At 42.1% G+C, this 23068-nt stretch overlaps 2 protein-coding genes across 2 annotated transcripts in view; one reads left to right on the top strand and one right to left on the bottom strand.

Moving 5' to 3' along the window:
- Window positions 1–1241: 1241 nt before the first annotated feature.
- Window positions 1242–22765, bottom strand: wrnip1 (WRN helicase interacting protein 1). The gene is made up of 7 exons (XM_006634555.3): window positions 21926–22765; window positions 16511–16705; window positions 13053–13285; window positions 7675–7892; window positions 4960–5115; window positions 2994–3073; window positions 1242–2427 (listed from the first exon to the last, which is right to left on the bottom strand). Exons 1-7 carry the CDS (start codon window positions 22565–22567, stop codon window positions 2146–2148), a joined length of 1806 nt encoding a protein of 601 aa, XP_006634618.2. The 5' UTR covers window positions 22568–22765; the 3' UTR covers window positions 1242–2145.
- mylk4b (myosin light chain kinase family, member 4b) overlaps window positions 13196–23068 on the top strand; it is a 51880-nt gene continuing 42007 nt past the window's right edge. The window contains exon 1 of the mRNA XM_015354812.2: window positions 13196–13347. Coding sequence (XP_015210298.1) covers window positions 13292–13347 — 56 coding nt within the window. The 5' untranslated portion in view covers window positions 13196–13291. The remainder of the gene's footprint in view (window positions 13348–23068) is intronic.

Below are 23068 nucleotides of genomic sequence, written 5' to 3'. Positions count from 1 at the left end.
ATTCAACTAAAATAAATTAAAGAAATAAATGGGAAATAGAGTACACGACAGGGTACTCTCTGAAGGTGAAGGTGCACACAGGGTTAAACACAAGAGACGCAGAACTGCACTGCACCACCCCTACTATTGACTGAAGGTCGTTAAGATCAAGTTAAGATAAGCAAAAGATTCAGATCTTAACTGTTTTTCACAGATGCCGTGAAACATATCTGACATTTTACTTTTTTACTGTAACTAAATAAAAAAAACTTAAAATTTCGAGCATTACATGAGAGTTCTTAGAGAAATTCGGGACTAAATAACTTGGTGCTTAAATTGTGGTTAGTACTTTGGAATACTCTGTTGTGGCAATAATTTAATTTCCTCACAAATCGCCGATCCAGGGTTAAGTTTGCTTTTATTGCAAACTTGACATTGAAGTTTTAGCTACTCGCAACTTCATTCTGAAAGTTTTATTCTTGCTTCTCGCGGTGGTAGGGATATCTTGCACCGTGATCCAGAGCCAAGCAAGTTTATTACACATGATTTGAACACAAACAGTGCAACTTCATTTAAAAAAAAACGGTGTGCACTACTGTATGTCCTGGCATCTTTAGGGCAGAACAATATACTTCATTCAAAAAGGAAACCTGGGCACTTCGTACTTTAAATTGGACCACTTGATTTAGAGATCCAAATCACCCTTGGAAGAAATAAGACTGACAGTATGGCTTTTTTGTACTACATTATATAGAGGTTATACTCGAGTCTATAGGAATATGTCATTCATCATTGTCATCTTGAGAGACGCGAGGGGAATATTTACAAGGCCTTATTGTTTTCAGTGATTTTACAGTAACTCTTACTCCTGGATCTGAATGTGCTGAGGCAATAAAGGAAGCTTGTATGACAGACGTCCAGAGGTCCTTCCAATTCAGCCATATAATATGAAATTGAAATTGTGTGCAATAGGAAGAGAGCTTCTATTTAATAATGAGAAGCTTTGATACAGTATATCCATAAAACTAAGGTAAATACCTCTTGGTCTTTACTCCTATTCTTTTCCTAGATCCCCGAAATCCGTCATCCACGAGCCCTGCTGCAAGAAGAGGACACATTTTGTGGAAAAAAAAAGCTAAATTTGTATCGGTACCTTCTAGAACTAAATTGTTTTTATAATTACACAGTAAAGTTAGCTCATCTTGTCACACTTAGGTGAAAAATAATCTCTCAGTGAAAAAAACGTGAACCAAACGTTCAAATTAAAGATAATACATTTTATTAGAAATTATTTATCGATTTTGTATTTATTTTCAAAATGAAATACACTTTGAATTAAGAAAATACCATTAGTACATTATTTTTACATCCAGTTTTACAAAACATATTTAAACTTTAACATAAAGTATTTTATATTTATGCGAGTCCCATATTTGTGTAAAACGTATAGTTGTATATTTTAAAGTTTTTAGGAGGCTGACAGTTTTTTTTTTCTGTTCAGATTGCCAGTGAGAGAAAAGATAGCAAGCCTGCACATACTGTACTAATGTTGCTGCAGAAGAACAAATTGAACAAGTATTTCTTACAGAACGAGGAACACTTTGTAACTGAAGGGCACTCTACTTTGCGATGAAAGTGTTGAAAAATTCTGGCAGTACATGTGTCCAGCTATAACATTCTAACCGGCAGGAAAATGTATGAAATGTACAGACACAAATCAATAAGAACTTCTTAAAATGATTGTCTCGAGCACAGCCAAAGACAAGCTGACACAAACTTTCTCACTTATCACTTGGACAACAGGGCAAGCTTTCACACGTGGCTCATCTGACACCATTCAGCATCCCTGCCCTTTGTCCTCAAAAAAGCTGCATCATCTGTGATTCATGCTCTTTGCATGCTCAAACCTAATTTGATTTGAGTGACAACGCCTGGCTCAGTGTTTTTTTGGGCAATATCTCAATGAACACTAGCACCGAGTCAAGGTGCTGAGCGTATTTAGAATTTGACCTTTTACGTTTGGGACACATTGCCCCAAGCAGATTAATTACCACATCCCGAAGTTTCTTTTTTCTCATTCAGCTCGGTATCAATGCCCGCTGAGCCCAAAGCGCTCCTGTCAAATGACAACACCGTGTTCAGTATTGCCCTGGCCTCAGGGCAGGGTTACACGTTGGCAGGAGTCCAGTCGAAGAAGCTGATCTCCTTCAGTTCCTCCGGCAGGTAATCTTGCTCCACTGGCTCGCTGAAGGCAGGGTTGTATTTGTAGCCTTTGGCGTAGCCCAGGTTCTTCATCAGCCTGGTCGGCGCGTTGCGAAGGTGCAGAGGCACAGGTGGCAGGGGGCCCTGGTGATTCCTGAGGCACGCCTTGACGTTACCGTAGGCCTTGTACACCTCAACCGACTTGGGGGCCCTGGCAAGGTACACCGCGCACTGGGCCAAGATCACCTGCGCGGGACAAGTCACAGCAACAGCGCCATCAAGGTCAAGAGGACAAACTAGGGCAATTGAAAGACTGACAGCAGCATTTAACAAATAGGAACAATAGGTTTATTCGATGCTGAAAAGAGAAGACAACACAGCGTTTCCGCGGTGGAGCCTTCAGGTTTATCTCCACAATTACAGCAACTGTTTCCTTTTAACAGGATTAGAACTTTTAAACCATAAAGAAAGAGCCTTTAAAATCATCCTGCTCCTCACATCTCACTTCAGACAGTTTAGCAAACGTCTGATGCAGTTTCATAACTTAACCTTAAAACCAAGGACCTCAGACCTTAATTTCTCTTAAAACCACAAAGCACCTTTTTGCACAATGCCGGTTATTTTTAGTTTGATTTCAGATGCCTTGGGAGACTGTCATAGTGTGACTGTAACATGCTGCGTTCAGAAAGAGATTAAACCAACTAACATAATGAAAGTACAGTTTGGTTTTTTCAGCCGCAGTAGAGACAGCAGAGTACTGCAATATCTAAAAAAGGTGGATCAAGGATTTGCACTCAAGGGATCTGACGCACATCACACTCGGGCATCCCGATGACATGGCATGCTTGAAAAGCCGACACAGCCTGAGTCAGCGCCATCGGATCGGCGAGACCTGCAAAGGAGAATAATGCAAGAATGGGAGTGCGTCTCAAACCAAGAGCAGGGGGCTCGTCTTCACGCAAAGGGTTATGGGCGTATAGCCACCTTGTTAAAGCTCATACCCCGCCTTCCATCAAGACAGCTAAAAACCCCGCAGTAGGGGGAGATACACAGCTCACTGCAAACTCACAGGGGCCAGTAGGGTTCTTGGGTTTGCTGCTGCTCTGGCCTTATTAAGCCTGCCTAAACCTCATGGCTGTGAGCTACTGAATTGTGAATTACAACCACAAAGAGTTAAAAGACATAATGACGGATGTTTTTTTGGAGACCGCCTCATTAAAGGCATTTTGAATTCCCGTTCTTTTTTTTTTTGCATTATGATCACCATCGGCTGATGACAGTCCAGCTCATGCTGACGATGCCTCAGCTATAGGGCTCCACCTGCTCGAGTGCCTTAGTAGGCAAAGCCTTCTGGAAGAACACCAAGCCTCCACTTCTAGCGCTGCACACTAATGCTTTGAGATTAAAATAGTTATCCATTGATTCCAAGGCAAGCACAACACAAATGCACAAATGGTAATATCTCGCCAGCAGCCATATCGCCCTGCAACTCTTAACTGGCAGCCCACTGAAGCTCAGCAGGTGTGAGCCTGGACAGTACCTGGATGGGGGACCTCCTGGTGAAAAACTAAGGTTGCAGCTGGAAGAGGTATTAGGGGGGCCAATAGGGGGCGCTGTCACCCTGCAATCTGTGTGGGTCCTAATGCCCCATTAAAGTGACGGGGACACTGTACTGTAAAAAGGCGCTGTCCTTCAGATGAGAAGATGTAAGACTGAGGCCCTGACTCTCTGTGGTTATTAAAAATCCCAGGGTGTTTCTTGAAAAGAGTAGGGAGTGTTAAACTGGTGCCCTGACCAAATTTCCCATTGGCCTTTACTAATCATGGACTCCTTATAATCCCCATCTCTGAACTGGCTTCATCACTCTGTTCTTCTCCCCACTGAGAGCTGGTGTGTGGTGAGCGTACTGGTGCACTATGGCTGCTGTCACATCATCCAGGCAGATACTGCACATTGGTGGTGGTGGAAGGGAGTCGCTGTATAAGTGTAAGGATTATTACTATTGAGACACCCAGTAATATACTGAAGTATCCCATGGTGGGAGTCTGGCCTTCTGGCATAGCAGAGTTCACTGCTTTTGGAGGAGAGGGTCTAGGTGGTGGGAGTGTGCCTGAGAGACGACAATCAAGACCTTGGCTGTCAGTTGTAAACCACCGACTCCACACAGGTCTTATAGACTCAGATATCAGGTAAGTGTCTTTGTAATATGCTGTTTAAAAATAGACAGCAAGTTAATAATAATTAATAATTATCTTAATTGAAGTAGAGCTGCATAAGATACTGTACTATACATAAGGAATCAGTTGAGAGAGGATGGTAACAGTTTAAAGATATTCTTCTTGAAGCAAAGGACCGGATTACCCCATGAATAAGTAAGTCATAGGCCAGAAAGCAGTTTAATAAAAGAGTTCAATAAAATAATTTAAAAAAATGAAAAAAGTGAATGAAAGCACTTTGTAAAATCATTGTAAAATCTTTGTAAATCATGAAAACTAAAGTTCCAGTTAAAGAAAAGGTGCATATTGAACTGCAAGCAAAGTAAGTTAAGGATATTAGAAAGGCAAAAAGAAAAAGGAATGTTGCAGTGGACAGAAAGGGAATGGAACTGTTATTATTATTATTAAGTGCTGTGATTCTACCAAAACACAAAGATTTTCATCCAGCAGAAGCTGAAACTCCAGGTCAGGAGCTGCTCCACAACAATTTACAAGGGAATGGCCGGAGCCGGTGAAACACAATGTCTAAACCACGCCTTCTGCCACCTTTAGTGCTCCTTACCTACGTCTTCACTGGCGAATCTCACCAGCCTTCGAGCCACATAGAGAGGGTCCTCGCCTCCTTCCAGCATGCGCCCCAGCCAGTAGAGGGCGGCGTTCTCATGGGAGCCCCGCATGGACTTGTGCAGGGCAGAGATGCAGTTGTAATGCTCTTCGCCTTTAAGAGGAACATAATGGGGGATTGATTCTGAGTCAGGCGGTCAGCGCTCCTGTACCCAGGGGCTCCAGTGTGCTCGGAGCTGTCCGCAGGTCACCCCCGCGGTGAAGGTTTGCACTGTGCAAGGCAGCACGCATCACTGTTCTCCTCACTCTCTGTTCAGACCAGGGCTAAAAAGGACTTTGTTACACCTGAGCCGTTTGTGACTCAGAGGATTAGTAAGGCTGCGTCATTCGGACAAGTGATAAACCACCCGGGTAGATTTACTGACTGCTGTAGTGAGGATTTCAAAGAGGTGCAAACTAAAATGTATATATACAGTATATACTATATCCGGCTAATTAGGGCTCCTGAGAAAACAGACTGTTATTGTACTTACTGTTTGTATCAAACAGCTATGAACACTGCAGTAATAAAAAATAGAAAAAAATACAAGACTGGTTAAGTGTATCCATTTTTAAAATTGAATTTACCATAATTCTGCTGAGCTCAAATAAAAATGTAAACTTTAAATATATAATCTAAAATATATGACAATTCTCCTTCTATTCCCATCCATATACGTGTATCATGACCAATGTCGAACCCCTTGACCACTGTGTGTATAAAACAGACAAGGCTTTTAGGAGATAAAGCCTGAATGTTCGTATTTACATTTGATATTATTGAATAGATTATTAAATATAACTTATTTAAAAGTCATATTTAAACGACAGATATTTATTTTATTGCCCGTAAATATTATTTGTTCACTTTTAAATGTCTCAGTTGGTTTAAATCATGTCTGAAGCTGATCAAATCAGCAACAAGAACAACCTTACAAAACATGTTTGAAAGAGACAATTGAGCAGCTATGCCATAAATACGCAGGAACAACCTATTTGTAATGCACTGATTCGCAACTTTAGTTAACTCTAATTCATACGTTAATTATGATTGCAAAGGACACTATGTGAATGATAATGACGACCAATAGCGAAGGTCTTCTTTATCCCTTGCAATTTTCAATATATTTGGGCATTTTGGATATAAATGCATTACATAACCCGGATCATCATTCAATACTAAATCCAGCACTGAACCGATTTTGTTGGGAGACCAGCGCTCATTGAAAATCCTGTGTCCCGTGGTTAGAAAAGAGTTTGTGTCTAAAACAACTGGTATTCGAGCCTAACAAAATCCCAGGGGATAGAAGACGGATTATCATTGCCGGCATTGTGGCTGCTTCCCCTTTCAAACGGTCTCTTCACACAAAACGTTATCTTCATCTTTTGAATTTCATGCGGCTGATTATTCGGATGCCGCAGTCGCAACCCCAGTACGCCGCAGTATCGAAGGCATGCCGCTCTCCGCCGATACTATTCCTGACGGCTTTTCCTCGGAGAATCCCCTCTCTGCCTCGCCGCGCCGGTCCAACACAAACAACGACAGAACCGCGCAACGTCGCGCTGGCTTTCAAGTTGAGCTCACGCTAATAACCCCGACAGCTGGGCTCTGGTCACAGCCCTGAGAGAGGCGTCGGGTGGTCTCTGACAATGGGGGAGAGAAGGGAACACCGCGTCCTGGAACTCATCCTGTGGGACCCCGGTTTTTCCTTTTAGCGTGCAAGCAGGGAAGGATAGCGGGGAAACAAGGAGACACGGGACACGCGATGCTTTCACTAACCCAGCCTGTCTGGCATCCGATATAACAACAATAACAGCCCATTCCCCCAGCACTCCAACAGCTGTCAGGTGATTCATGAAGACCTATGTACAGCGGTACAAACTCACAGTGCTGGTCTCTCTGTTGTATGCAGCCATACAGTGCTCAGATGTTACTAGGAATTGAAAACTGTGTCAGGCATCGAGTCTGCTGTTAAAATCAAAGGGACTGATACTAAGACAAAAAGTAAATGATCATGCAAACTCCGAACACACCACAACATTGTGCAGCATCTCATGCACACTGCGACTTGGCGCTGGTTTTAGAAGAGGGAGGGACTGCAAAGTTAAAGAATTGCCGTCCGGAAACTTACAGGATTCAAATCCTCAAAGTCATTGACAAAATCAAAAAAGGGTTGTGGGGTTACGAAACAAGCTACCCAGACATATTAATAAAAGCCAGCACTCTGGCTTCTTTCAAGAAACAGCTGGATGAGGTGAAATAGCTACTGACCTTCTGTCATCTGAAAGTGTTCTTATGCTCCGAGTCATGAAGGCTGACTCTGCACTAAGCTTGCCAGTTTATCCCCAGAGAATGCATAAGTTACTACTGCACTTTCAATCAAATCCTAGTGGTTGCATCATTCCACTTTGAAATTAAAGATATAAACAAATTCTTCTAAAAATCTATTAATAAAAAAAATTACTATGTACTGTAGAGGTGCAGCTTACTCCAAAAACATCCAGTGTTGACAGTGTTTGCAACTTTGGTTTTCCAAGAGCGGGCAATCGTGTATCATTTCGTCATATCATTCTAACAGAGAAGGATTTTGCCCTTTAGGAACCATGCAACTCCTGCAAATTCTTCTTTTCATGCAATAAGAAAATAAACAACGGTCAGCAAGACGAGACCTACCCGCCCTGTCATACAGTATATGAGATCGCTGGAGGCCCTCTTTGACATGGTCTTCCTGGATTATAATGGGTTGAGTCTTCTCGCTGGCCTGGCCCAGCCTGGCGGCGCTGATTCTGGCCTGTACAGCAAGCTGTAAGCCATTCAGTCCGGTTCTGGCATCACCATCACACAGGTGAGCTATGGTGCTGAGGGCCTTCTGTTCAATGTATATCCGTGGCCTGCAAAACACAAAATGTAGTCTTCAGGGCAAACGCACAAAAAGGCGAGGTGGAAACCGAGGAAACCCTGATGCCTACAAAGCCTCTTTGGACACTGTGCCCAAGTGAGAACAGGTTCTGGGGAAAACGCAAAGTTTTTGAGATAAAGGCAGGCACACCAAGTACACCAGTGCAGATGGAAACAGAAGGAGCATTCCAAACTAATAGCAAAAAAAAACAGGGACTAGAGCAATGTCTGTCAGTTTAAATGTCACATGCTCAGCATCTGCCATGACAGAAACCCAGCTGGAAACAGTAGCTCGCATCTAACTGTCACAAACAGGACAAGGACATTATAACAGCCAAGAATGGTACAGAGCTGCAGATCAGCACCACAAGGAAAAGACTTGCCTGTCCTGATTTATTAACTATCATACAGTATGAAAATCTATCTTTTTATTTGGCATACCATACAGTACTTCATCATGTTTCAGTGGGTATGTTAATGCACTGAGTGGCACTTAAAAGAAGTGTAATATGGGTAAGCAGATCCCAGTGCATCTTTTTTTAACCGGCTCAATGGAAGGTCAGTGGAAGATGCTTGAAATTACCTTTTCAGTTTGAAACTCGACAGCAAGTGTCAGAAACCTAAGACACAGAAGCAGAGAGCCGCTGTTAAGCGGCCACAATTTACTGCATCTTATACTCCACTTGCACTTGGTAGTCCTGAAAAGTTGAAAAGAGACATTCCTTTGAAGCTTTCCTGACCGAAGGAAGAACACAGTTTTTCCTTTTAGGTTTCTCCCTTTTTAAGTGAAAAAAAAGAGTTCTTACACGATACAATTTTTCCTTTAATTGTGATATTTATGCACCTCTTATGCAGTGTACAGTAGGTTGTGCATATTGTACCAATGATCAACAGTCTGCATGATGTTTATTCCAGCCAGCTCTCAGTCCATAAACTGAATTCTTAATGGTCTTAAAGGGATTAATTTAAACACTCAAACAATTTGTATGGCCCTTAAAAATGACAGAGGTTCTTTTAAACTACTGAATTTCAGAAGTTACCAAAATAATTCCAAACATTTGGACAAGAAAGAAAACTTGCATTTGTTCCAATCAAACACCTTGCTAATTAAGGCTATAATTATTTAAGGCTCAGCTGGAATGAAAACTAGGTGTACGGGCCTTTGGAACCAGGATTGAAAACCCCTGGTTTGTGCTTCATATCTGACAACAGCAACACGAGCAGCTTGCTACTGGTTTTGTTTAGGCATGTAAATCTGCTGGGACTTGGAAATCCAGAAAATATATTCAATCCAGAAAATTATCTGCATAATCTGATACAGTACAACAAGTCCTGTTGTTTCTTTGCGAGACGCTGTACCTGGGTGTTCCAGTCCATCTTATTTTATTCTGTACAGGCTGACGGGTGGCTGCTAAATGGAAGAACTGAACTCCCTCCAACAGGGCGAAAATAACACTGATTTTATTACATATTAAATAGCTGGGCTCATCCAGCCTTGCTTAGTTACAAAACATAAACAGGAACATCACAAGAACAAGTTAAAAAAACACTCTGGAAGAGGTTCCAAAAAGGGACAATTTTCCTTTGCGTTTTTATACTGTATAGCAGTGAGGATCCAAAAATGCTTTAAAGAGAGAAAGGGGACCCAGTTCACCCATCACACGGGTGACACATACCTGCTGTTGCGTGCACAGCACATCTGGTGGAGACCTGAGGAATTTCTTCATCAATTAATGGAGAACTACAGATATGGCAGATTGTCCTCAATGAGGAAAATAGAGCTCCAGTCTAACAGTGACAGTGCTATGAAGATATTTAAACCAAGCAATCAGGAATTCAGTTTAATATCTTAACCAAACAACATCACCATCTACCACACAGTGTCCTGGTAGTCTGGTGTTCTGCAATACGTGTTGGGAAATTCTGGCCCAAAGGCAGAAAAGTCTCAGTTACTGCTCCACCAACACTCACAGCCACAACCGGTGTTTCCCTCTTGTTGTCCCTTCACGACACTAACCAGCCCCAACCTTGCTATGCTTCCAAGACGTGATGAGAGCTGGCTGCAACAGGGGTATCTAAATTTAAGCAGTTGGGTATTTTACTGGAACAATTCAGATTGAAGAGCCTGGCTGAAGTGTCTCACCAAACAGTTATGTTCCTGCAAGTGAGACGGGTGTACAAGTACAGAATTTAATTCGGCGACTAGGCTACCTGTTAAATTGGGGTCAGGGTATTTTAATTCGAGGATATAAATATCAGAGGCTGTTAACAGGAGGGACATTAAATGGGTTTTAATTGTACTGGACATTTCGAGTGGAGATTTATGGCACAGTTCCTAAGCACAATGGATGAGAGACGTGGCAGGAGGAGCACCAGCACAAGGGAAGGAAACAGCGAGGGCCCACTCAGTGCCCCCGAGAACCTGTTCGCGGACATTCCTCTCCCCATTTTAAACCCATTCATCATGCGCAGCTGGCCCTCGACAAGCACCAGCCCTGCTAAAGCTTGATCACTGTGGCGAAGGACAGCCAGAACTTCAAGCCCAGTGGAATTTTATTTCCCCCCTACAAAGCAAAAGGCAGGAACACGGCCAAAGGAACAACTGCTGCCCAAGACAGCAGCTCGTTCACATAATCTCCGGTTTCCACCTCATTGTCTAATCTGGAGAACGATCGGAACAATGCCAATGCCATCTACAGTGATACCAGAGCAGTCTGCATCACAGTGGCCCACAGGGTCTCCGGCAGAAGAAAGAGAGCTACCAAGTGAATTCTGTTTTATTGCAGCTCGTGTCCAACTTGAACAATGAATTTCTAGAAAGCCAACATTTGTGCTTCAGTTTTGAAACTCACATAACATGTTTTACTGACATGCTGGGAAATCCAGGAAGCTTCTGAAGTCATTATGTGCCCTCTGTACTGACTTCGTTGATGGCAAATCATTTAAAAAATGTTAGAAATTTAAAAGAATAGGCCTAGATACACTACATGGACATAATTATGTGCACTGAGTACTGTACGTACCTTAGTATAGAAAAAAATGAACTTCATCGTCACAGTCATCTTTAAAAATCTTGGCACAATACATAGTAAAGAACTAATAATTTGTCTTTTTTGAAAGTCTTATACTATGTCACTGTAGATACATTGGGTATATCTTTAAAATTGCTAATCTATATATCCAGTAACCCAGGGTCCTTGAGTGCCACAGTGCTTTTGGTTTCTCACTTCATCTCAAACCTTAATATCTTAAATGAGCCAATTAAGTGGATAAGAAGCTGAATTAGAGCGCTCTATGACCAGGGCTTTCTACCCTAGCAATAATCTTTGTAACGTTAGTGTGAGACTATTTAAAAAGAGGACTGGATTTGAGAGTTCCGGCTGTCACTGTCATTGTGACAACACAATAAAAAGAAACGATAGTGAAACTCTCCGTGTTCTGAGTGCTTTCATTTGGATAATCATAATTTCAAGTTCCAATATAAGAAAACTACAGTTTCTGTTCTTGCTTCGGCATCTCAAACAGCTACCTTAGTACACATGTAACATCGCATGCAGCTTTTTTCAATTAAACATAAATACATCAAATATTTTAGTCTCTATACTCTCAGTGCTCAGATTGGCCTGTAAGACCATGAAGATGATCATTAGGAAGCCCAAAATGAGAGTGAATCAGAGTATGTGAAACCAACCCTAAATGGTTTCGCACATTTAAAAATAGTCCTTGCTAACGATTGTTCACAGCTGTCAAAACAACTGTAGCTTTCAGTTTTTGTTTCCTTTAATTTAAGCAAGACAACAGCCAACAGACTGATGCGTGACTTAACTTTAATGGACAAACAAGCAGACTTGCGAGATATTTAAAAAAAAAAAAGAGAATCATTTAGAGCTGCTTTATCTCTATCTGGGCAAGGATCTCCCCTCACTGCTGCTACAAGCCAAAGAGAGAGAATGTCAGCTGCTCCACCTGTTCTGTGCTTTCAGATCAAGACTCTATCAGGTGCAGTTCTCCAGCTGAACGTCACAAAAACCAAAAATCAGCAGAGTTATGCACCAGTGATTAATCAATAAGATCCCCTGAAAAAAGAACAGCTTATCTCCTAGTCTAGTCTAGCTTACCATGAAGACCAGTCTCAATGATATGAAGAGCATCTTAAACTGTATAATGTAGCCAGCATTGACTAAGGGACTATATACATCACGTGTGTATGAGATTCCATTACATACAGTAGTAACCTTTTTTAGACTAAATTTATGTACCAACATTTGTGGTATTCTTGAAAGAAGCATTATCCAAAAATGCAAAATTTTACTTCATGTTCTTCACATTTGTAACGGAGGTTTGTGACCTCTATGGTTCAATGTTCCCGTTGTTACAATTAGTCGGCTTTATAATATTAGTTTGCAAACTTTCCAGCTTTGACCTTAAGAGATGAGAGCTTGGAAAAACAAAGGGCCATATTCGTAGACTTCTTACCAGGCTATTAATACCTGTTTATACATTTACACAAACACAAAGAAGCTGGACAGCATCAAATACATCTTTTTTTCCTGATTTACCAAATTGAGTTTAAAAAAAGTGCACATGTGTTCATCATTTAGAGAGAGGGCCTATAAAGCACTTTTTTTACAAGAACTCAGTATCTGTTAAAACAAATAGTTCTCGAGCTTCAACTAGCAACTATCCATTTACATCTCGCCCCCTTCAAAGTACCTCACCGCTCAATTCTCTTAATATCTTTCTAGCCAATGTGTTCAAAAGCAAGCCTTCACACCAACAGGACAAGGCGCGCTCTTACTGCCCGCAGATATGAAAAAGCTCTCCACGATATTTACACAGCGTGACAAACCTGAGCGAATTTATATAGCAGCAGACAAGATGATCCAGTAGTTAAAATTAATGTACTAACCCAAAAAGCATTTATAGTGGAAAACAAAAAGAAAAAAAGCTTTGTTTTTTCCCTCCCACTACAACTCATGAATTCCCTTGATTAGCTGTGCAGCTGTTTCTGCAGTAATGCAGCCTTTCTTCCTGACCTATGGCTGCAAAGATATCCCCACAGGCAGCCCCCTCTCTCCTCTTTCCTGGCGACACTCAGCCTTCTGAGATTCCAGACCCTCAGTGCTAACCAGTCGCATTCTCCGGGCGCTTACTCAGAGCCGTCGCCGCTGTCCTCGGAGTCGGCGCGGTCTCCCTGCAGCACCCCGACCCCCAGCGAGCCGACGGCCCGCAGCAGAATCGCCTCCATCGCCTCCACGGACAGCTTCTCCAGGACGATGACCCGGCAGCGGCTCAGGAGGGCCGCGTTCACCTGAAAGGAGGGGTTCTCCGTCGTGGCGCCGATCAGGGTCACCGTGCCACACTCGACGTGAGGGAGGAAGGTGTCCTGGAGATGGGCGGCAAGGAGAAAAAGGTGCTTGGCATCGCCGACGCGCCGAAATACCCACAGTAAGTCTGCTCTCCTTCTGGCTCACGCCACCTGGCATTGTAAAGATTCGCGTCCGGAATTTATCGGGAGAGCTTTACATTTTAGCACTTTGCTCTCCGCAGGAGGAGTCCCTGTCACACCATTTCGGAAAGCTGAGCCCCGACATTGCTTTCTGCGCACAATGCACGCAAGGCAGGCAACCGTTCGGTCTAACTTTTGAGGTGCGACTCTACTTCGGGAACACACGTGCGTGCGCTTAGGGGAAAAACGTCCCCACAAGTGTGAAAAGTCTGTCTGGGGCGATTTTAAAAAAGTATTAAGAAATAGGACATAACAAATTTGCAATGCAAGAAAAAACACACAGAAAGAGCACTGAAATCTGGCACCACCACAGTAAATGAAGAAATAAAACACAGTTTTAGAAAAATGTATTCATGCCATATGTTCCCCTTAATCCTACAGTCAGTCTGTAAAGGGATTATTCCACACTTCCAGAAATGTACCCCCCAATTTCAAAGGTGTATACTGTATATTAAATGGGATACACCTAGAATTTTGTTTTGTATAGCTTTTCGCCATTTGTGAATGTTTCTAGCCTGTCTGGAAATTACATGTGATGTGGTTTATATTATGTATTCAACACAAGTAATCACTGCACAAATGACTGTCTCCTGATTGTGTGGTTGGTTTTGAACACAGCTGCTGTTGCCTCAATGCAAAAATAACCTGGAAGGAGGTTTCTTCCCCCAACATTGAGGTGAATTGTTCTGGATGAAACACGGGGTCTTCCAGATAGTTGTGTGTCCTGCCAGAGTTGTGGGACAAAACGTACAGTCTCTCGGTGATTTCATATTGCACAGTGCAAAGCAGGAATGTTCCAAAACCATATTCCCTCTGCCTCCAACCTTTACTTTTGCACACGCAAAATAACTCCCCAGCTCCTTTCGTCTCAAATGTGTCATGATTACTTTAAAGCTGCAGCCTAGTTAGAAAGCTCTAAAAAATATTTCTATGTCCACTGCACAATTAAAACTTTCTGAAGATTAAAAAAAATGTACAAAGTGAGCTGTGCATGAGTTTTTTTATGTTACACAATAAAAGCTTTTTCCAGAAGATAAAACATTAAATTACTTATCTCTTGAGTTCACAGTTTAAAATCCTCATAACTTTTGTGGATGTGTTTGTTAATATGCCGCAGAAATAAATATATTTTGATAACTGAAAGACACTAAAACTAAGACATAAGTAAACTTTATAAATGTTATTTTGCTGCTGCAAGAGCTTTCATGGAAACAAAACTGAATCCGTAAGCACACATTTTAAACTGTGTATCAGAAATCACAGGGTCAATCTATTAACCTAATTAAAAAACTTTAGATCAAAACTCTCTCAGATGCACTTCACAAAACATGGTGCTAACAGAACCTCTAACTTGGAAAAACAAAGTTGAAAACAAAAACTACAATCTAGGCTACACTAGCTTTGTTGTTACAGCTTATATTTCCAAATGTATTTTGGGATATACACTTTCACCAAAGCTAAAGCTGTTAAGCAGACTGTGAAGGTGTCACTGGCATCCAGACTCAACTTACTAAGTACCTGAAGCTGTTGCTATGCTACTAAGTCTTGGAACAAATAACATAAACCAAACCTCCGCCTGCGTCTATGAGCAGTATATCATTGCTAGGACTTTGTCCTGCAATAGACAGGCAGGGACAATTCGACTGCTACGGTGTACAGCGGTGAATGTCAGCTTTGATAAGAGACATCTCATAAAAAAAACGAAGAACAAGCAGAGGACTCTTTGAATTTTTGTTTGTCAAGACGCATCAAAAACTAACTTTAAAGACAAAAAGATTTGTGAATTATGGAAATCCATATCCTTTACTTTGGCCTGTTAATAAATTCTGGGCTTGAAAAAAAGAAAAGATTCCATTTGAAAGTTAATGCTTTATGTTGCATCATTGTATCTGGAAAAGCATTTTTCCCAAATAGCTTGAGAGAACGTATTTTAGACAGAAGACACACCCAATAACTAACAGGTACAGAAATCCACATTTAGCATTAAATCATATTTAAATATTAATATATATTTAGTTTGAAATCACCAGCAATCTGTCAACTGTGAAGTACTTTAACTGATTTCCATTTCTAGCATTACTGTGCACATACCTTCATTATCACTTGCATCACATCTACATGTATCTACTGAAAAAAAAATGCTTTCAAAATGCCATACATTACAGTAGTCTTCACAATTCCAGGAAAAATAACTTGCTTGCACACGGAGAGAGTAACTCACCGTGTACAACACTGACGTGCAGTACTCACTAGTGTGGAGCTGTCTTTCTGCACTGTTATCTAATGACACAACAGAGCACAAACAGAAGTGAGAATCAATTTCAGGAGTCACACTGGGAAATGTATGTAGACTACCACAACAAACTGGAATTTAAACAGGAAACCACTGTGGCATAATTTCCCCATACCATGGAGATCATTTTCAAACACAATCAGTCAGGGCTTCATTTTAACATCTCAGCAGGAGGAGAAAATCCATATCACAGTATCCCCCTTTACCATACTGAGGCTTCAGTTTGAAATGTCTGGGCCGAACAAAAGAAGACAGACGAGCCACTCACTTGTCCACCAACAAAACTTCAACCTAGAGCAACCCAATTTTCCTTAAAGATCTCCCATCACATAATAACCAGGACTTCATGGAAGTACAGCTGTTTAATCTACCATGATGATGTTCTTATCCTTCAGCAGGTGGGAAGATTAGAGACGTGCTGACAGGCAAAGAGTTAAAGGTTAAAATTGGGAGAAAAAAAACTTTTTGAATGTCGCTAAATTCTTCGTGTCTAATTTCAGAAGGCAGAAAAGGAGCGACTGTCATTGTGCCATACTTAAGAGATGGGAAATTAAATCATTCACAATCGAGCTTCCAATAACATCTAAAACAAACGAGTCAATTTTGACTAGCGGTAAGAGTATGTACGCTTTATGTACACAATTCTTTTGCTTAACACCACAGCTATAAATTACAAGAAAGCTGAAAGACCACAACCGGTATATAGATGAGCTCAACTGCGATATTCTTCGATGCTTCAGTGATTGACAGCCTGCGATCAGCGAGGAGGACTGCAGTGGCAGGCCTGTGGCCTGGAGGGGGCGCCGTACCTGCTGCGCCTTGTTGAAGCGGTGGATCTCGTCGATGAACAGGACGGTCCGCCTCTTGAACAGCCGCAGCTCGTTCTGCGCCTGCTTGATCACCTCACGCACCTCGGCCGTGGTGGCGCTGGTGGCCGACAGACTGACGAAGCGAGCCCCGCCGTTCCTTTTGATGTTCCCGGCTATAATGTGAGCCAGCGTCGTCTGCAAGGAAAACCAGAAAAGATACGAGAGAAAGCCCTTCACAGGCTGCCGCGCTGCCATTCGGTACCTCTGTGCCAACGCTTCCCGGAAGAAAATGGCAACAGATGGTACCGACTGCTCACTTATTATGTTTTTAATGTCCCGTTATATGAAGAACATCGCTAGGAAACCGTGTTTCCTCTTTGTAATACTGAAAAAGGTTCGACTGTCTGAATATAATTAAACAGAATTACACCTGGCTTTAGGACCAAGTGGACACAATAACTCTACAGCTGCCCTGAAAACTTGGCCGAAGAGCAGAAACCCAAGTGAAAACGCTGAAATGAGAAACGGAATTTAAAAGCGAGGCACACTTGGGGCTAATGTCTATAATAGCAGTTCTTCAGAAGCAGCACCAACACCAGGACACGCAGCAGGGTCTTCAGCGAACGCTTCTCTCTCACATTGAGAACATACTCTGAGGCACCTCGTGTCACATCTGGAGAGCCGGGGCCTCCTGCCTACTTGTGCTCTCAACAAACAACTTTAATATCAGTACTTTCTTTCCTGAAGTCAGAAATCCAGTATCTATTGAAACACAGTCAGGATGCATTCTGTCACATGAAGTCTTTAGCAGCGAAGACCATCAATTTCTACATGATTCTCAGTCTTATAATACACATATGTATCATAGTTCAAAAGAATCAGCCAAAATACTTTTTGATGGTTTTATTGCAGGTATGGCACTGACTATTCTGACATTCAGTCACAATACACTACTTTAGCACACAACTGGACTGCTGTGTATCAGGCCTTTGTATTTACACAAGAGACAGGATTGTGTCACAATGTGTTTACATTGTAAAATTCATACATAAGTTTTTTGTTGCCATACTGTAAATAAGCCCAATACTGCATTTCATGGCTCTGTAAAAGACTTGTGTGATGCTAGCACAAACGATTTACTCAAAACCATTAGTGTCTTTTCTGCTGTATATCAGCTTAGACTGTTATTATTGCAGCATAGCATAGATGAGGAAAAAAAGCAAGTTTATCATTTAGCGATCTTCAATTCCCATTATTCAGGATCTTCAACAACGGTATCGCAACAAGAGAAAGTAAAAGTTAAATAAACAGCCTATATAACATGTAGTAACAGCTAATCCATCACTTTGCGGCTGTGTCTTGTCCTTGTTCCCTTCCATACTGCCATAAAAAAGCTCCTTTGTGTACTATATTTACAGATCAGAATTAAGTAGTAACTTAATTTTAAAAAAAGACTAAAATCACGTATTTTTATCATGAAAACCATTTCAGCTCCTTTATTTCTTACAATCATGAACTTATCATTCTCTTTTTTTACGTTAAAGCCTAACCCTAAGTAAAATGTATTTTCAGGGGCAACTGGAGTTCATACTGAACATGCTTGAATTATCACCCAAGTTCATTAAGTAACAAAACAGACATCGCATGTGGTGACCAATTTCAATATTTTAAGTTATTTCAGATTTCACAATTCAATGTTCCACTGTACCAGCACAGGAATATAGAGACAAATAAGTCCTAAACGGCTGACAAAGAGTGACACCTTGCTCCCCAGAACTTTTCCTGCATTTGTAGGAGCATGAGGTTCATTTATTTTTAAGCGTGGCCTGAACAAATCTGTCCTGTATTGTAAATCCTTCAATCCTGCCCAATAAATGGCAAAAATAGCGCAGGTGAAACTCAATACCCATGCAAGGGCAATGAGTCATGTTTTGACGGTAAATTTGGCACTCAACGCTGACCCTGTCTGGAATGACCGGCATCTAACAGGATCCCCGGTTCTCTGCATAGCAAGAAAGGCAACGCACTTCAGGCCAGAATTCCTCGGGTGCCACAGATAACCCCAACTATGCAATGTTGTTCTTCCACTTCAAAAGCTGCTTTACGAGGTATTGGAAACAGGCAAATCAAGGCCATCTGTTCCTCTCAGTTCTTTAATTTAGTCTTTTCTCTGCTCATAATAATAGCTAAGGCATTTGAAAATAACCGCAGAAAGAAAAACCTGCCTTTTTCTGAGTAAATGTATTTGTAATTATATGTTATATGGTCCTTATGTAAGCCTGCAATAGGTCAAGTGCCAACAGGAAGTCCAGCAGGTGGTTATGAGGTGTCTGTCTGCTCACTCCGGCACTATTTTCCGAAAGGTTGACCTGAACACTTCCCGTCTGCTTGTGAACTTGGATGAATTAAGTTAAACTTAAGTAACTTTAAATTATGTTATAGAGCCTTAACTGGCTTTGTGAAGAGAAAATGTCCATCTATATACACACGTAGGACTCAACCAGTCCCAATCAGGTTCTCATACTGCAGGTCACTTTTTTTTTTTAAAAGATTGGCAACACCTGTAAACTGCTGAAAAAAATCAAGGAAATAATCTGTTCAGTTAAGAGAGCTCTGGACTTTGAAGACTGAAGAGCACTTAGATTCTTGTCCTAACTGGTCTCTAAATTGCTTAACTAAACAGATCACTTGTTTAACTGCTCGAAATGGAATATTTCCATATCTTTAGAAACTGATGATCTACAAAACTTGCTGGACTAGGTCTCTGCAGGGCCAGGGTTCGAGACTACTGTTCTATAGGCTAACCACACAGTACTGTATGTTGCAATAATCAATAAAGAGGAGTGAGCCAGTTACAGTGGTGGCCTGGCATGCCCAGGCCTTAATATTACTTTCAATTCAGAGCTTTCTCAAAAGTACAGTGACGAGTCAGGGGAGCTCTGGAACAAAGTTACACGGACAGGTGAGACCACGACAAACCTTTAGCAAAGTGATGGGAAAGCTAAAGTGCGGAGAAAGAAAGGAACTGCATAGATGGTCCAAAGAATACGATCACAGGTGCCATGAGTGAAGCATTGTGTGTCCAACAAAATCCATTTTTAAAAACATGGTTTTAAGATCATTTGAAAACGTTCCGTTCAGCTTCTGCTCCCAATCCAAGAATGCAGAAATAGCAGCACGTATAAGAATAGGTCAGGACAGAGCAGAGCAGCTGCAAGGGCTCTGTTAGCCTGCCATCTGTCAGCACTCGAGTCGGTTTCAGGGTTCGCTCCCCAACGTGCAACTACTGTACCTGCTCCTCTGCCCTCTTACAACTCTTACAAAGCAGGAAGACTCTTACAATGTGTCCGATATTTCCAATGTAATTAACGTACTCCCCAAAGATTTTTAAGAACTCCTGTTAAGAAGTCTGTTAAACTATGCCTTGACAAGCTGTGGTCGAGTAGCCTTCTTCTTTCTGTATTATTTCTCCATTTATTCTTTCTGCCCTTTTCAGATCTCTGCTTGGCCAATTATGCCAAAAGCAGAGCTGTGAAGCTCTCAGGAGCTGGTTCTGTTTCACCTCCAGTAGCTTTTAGCTTTATTCACCATACTTGATACAGGCTTTATAAGAGTAAATTCTTACCAATGCTGAAATTAGACTGGTTGATTAAAAAAAAACAAAACATCTTTGCCCTGCTTAAACAATCCTTACAAACCTTTTCATGGCAAAGGAAGGCTGCGTTATTCAAACAATACACTGGGATGCAATACTGAAAATATAAGGGAGTTATGTCAATCTAAGTAGAATATTAAACTAATAGTGTATACAGATGATCATACAGAGAAGACATTTTGCATGTCTCCTTTCTTCCAACACCTCGCATAAAATGAACTCTGGTACACAGTAAGCAGGATCTGACCATATACTGTTACTCCTTCACATTAAGCTTACTCTAGCAGATACCCTGGCTAGCAAAATGTTATTTCTCTGTAGCAGGTGTCTGTCAAAGGTCACAGACATATTTCATGCCACACAACTTCTCACTACTCAGAAGGAAAAGCCCCTGCATGTGCCTGGCAGTTAAATTAAAATGCAAAATTCTGAAAGTGAATACTGTCCTTTTAGGAGTAAATGCTAATTTCCTAAGTAAAACGCGTTCTAAACATATAGTACATGTGTTTCGTTTTTTCCCTATAGAATTATAGGGATATCTATATAGCAAATCACACAGAGAACCTGCCAAAGAATTAAAACAAGACGGATGAAGTAAATTTTAAATCTGTTTTAATGAGGAAAAACAGCCTTAAGATGAAAATAGGAGTGAGGAAGGGGATACGCAACATCAGATTCTACACTAATGTACCCGACGAAGTTGTCCGAGTACAAACCCATTTTGAACTCACCTGATGTGATAGGTACAGATCAGGTAGAAGGTTTCTCATTTGCGTCACAAACGTTTTCAAGTTAGTATTTTTATTGGTCACGTAGCCCAACAGACCTTCAAAGGAGCTCGTAGCTTGATCAGACTTTCTTAATAACATTAGTAAAAATGCTGAACCTGCTTACAGATTAGCATTAAATTTATACCAGCTGCTGGGATTCAGAACACCTCACATTTATACCTCTTTCAACCTATAGGTATCATCAATTTAAGAAAGTAAGCCCAAATAATTAGGGTATTTTGTGAGTGTTTGATACTGTACATGGTAAATTGTCCATGTCTGTTCATTCTTCAATCAAGTCAGCTACAGGGCAGGTCAGGGGCTCAAGGAAATGTTCTACACTGACAGGCAAAGGGAACTAAACCTTGAAAATCCACGTAAAAGATTTATATTAAATTTCAATGTCCAAGCTCACCTTTCTTATATATATATAGTAAACGAGTTAGGGATAAAGGGTGTCAGGAAACGAGTTAAGGAAAGGGGTGTTATTTAGCTACTTTTTCTACTTTCCTCCCCGTTACAACTTCGGATATTTTTCCCTAAAGAAAAAATGAAATCAATTTCTGGGAGCTCCCGATTGTATGCGTTTTAAACGCTGGACAGAGAGAAGAAACGTCCTTGATTTCAGGCGGCCACCGCTCGGATCTGCCATCAATACAAACGTTTTGCAAACTACAGGACACACCGACTTCCTGGAACCACGTGGGGAAAAAAAAAGATCATAAACGTTTTGCTTCGACCCCGCTCGCTTTAAGAATATGGCTGCGTGCAAACCGACGCAACTACTATGCAAAATACCTATTGTTGGGGTTTTTTCCCCCTGTGCTCCGAGTTCATGATTTATTATCTGCTCATAGCAAGGAGTGGGTAGCGAGGTTCACAGAGAGCACAGGCTGCACAGTCAGTCAGGGATGAGGAAAGGACTTGTGTCCCGGCTTTGGCAGCCCAGGTACCCACTCGGTACCCCCTCCTCCAGTACACATACTGTACCTTGCCGCAGCCGGGGGGTCCCCACAACACCAGCGAGGGCACTTCCTGCGACTCCAGCAGGGACCTGAGCAGCGTGTTTTCTCCCAGGACCTTATTCTGCCCGAAGTACTCCTCCAGGGTGTCCGGTCTCATCCTCTCCGCCAGCGGCTTGACGCTTTCCGGCGCGCAGGGGCCCCGGGGGGCGCAGGCTGACGCCCCGCTCGCCGCCGGCCGGGGAGCATCTGCCCCCGCTGCCCGCACCCCCCTGGGGGAAGATCCCGGGGCTTTTACGCCCTTCGGGCTCAGGTCGGCCCCGTTCGTGTTGGCGAAGCCCCCCTGTTTAGAGGAGACGGAAGCATGGGGTTCGCCCGGTTTGGTCCTTTTGCTGCCCTGAAACACGGAAAACACGGCGGACGGGGCGCTGCGGCTTGCAGCCGCCGCCAAGTGCGCGCCCTGGCCGGGCGTGAATTCAGCCGCCGCCGCCGTGTCAGCGGACGTGCGACTTTTCTTGCAAGGCGGCGTGTCGGCTTTGCCGTCTTCTTTCTGATCTCCCTGCTCCGCTTCTAGCAGGCAGACGTCGAGGTGCGAATTTATGCTTGCGGCTTCAAAATCCTGTGAACACACTGGGCACTGAACAGCTCCCGGGTTATTTTGTTGCGCCATGTTTCTCGCCACACTTAGCGCCGCCTCCTTTTTTTTTTTGTTTGTTTGGTTGAGAGATTAAATTAAATAGAGGAGTAATATATTCATTCAAGTATATTCTGCGAAATGTACATGTCCGGTTCACTTCAGTTTGGTCACTTCTGCGATGCAGCAGAAAGAAGCAAAACCGATCATTTCTTAAGGAGGCGGACGTTTACGTCGTGCCGGTGTAGTTTGGGATTTGTAGTCCTCAATAACTGCACCAAATTACATCGGCTAGAGGTGGAAAGGAAGTTCGTAGATTAACTGTGGCCGAGAAGTTTCATTTCAACATATTACTGTACATAAAAGTGATGTTTTCATTGATCCCTTTAGTGCCCTCGTAGGGAATTCATGGGGTTGACGAAATTAAAACTTAAATTGCCGTGTACCGTGTACTTAAGGGATCAGATAATTATATCACCGTTTCAACTAATTGTTTTGAATGTATTGCCCAGTTTGTTGCCAATGTATTTCGAATAA

The sequence above is a fragment of the Lepisosteus oculatus genome, chromosome 6, assembly GCF_040954835.1.
Source record: "Lepisosteus oculatus isolate fLepOcu1 chromosome 6, fLepOcu1.hap2, whole genome shotgun sequence".
NCBI classification, from domain to species: Eukaryota; Metazoa; Chordata; class Actinopteri; order Semionotiformes; family Lepisosteidae; genus Lepisosteus; species Lepisosteus oculatus.
Note: the sequence above shows the minus strand (reverse complement) of the source record. Positions and strands in the feature narration are given on the sequence as shown.

Excerpts from the sequence above, each read along its gene's own strand:
- wrnip1 (XM_006634555.3), bottom strand. The coding sequence starts at position 22,567 with ATGGCGCAACAAAATAACCCGGGAGCTGTTCAGTGCCCAGTGTGTTCA. Across the intron at positions 7,893-13,052 it reads GACAGCGGCGACGGCTCTGA|GCCACGGATATACATTGAAC; the intron begins GTAAGCGCCCGG and ends TGTGTTTTGCAG. Across the intron at positions 2,428-2,993 it reads TCGGGATGCCCGAGTGTGAT|GTGATCTTGGCCCAGTGCGC; the intron begins GTGCGTCAGATC and ends TGTCCCGCGCAG.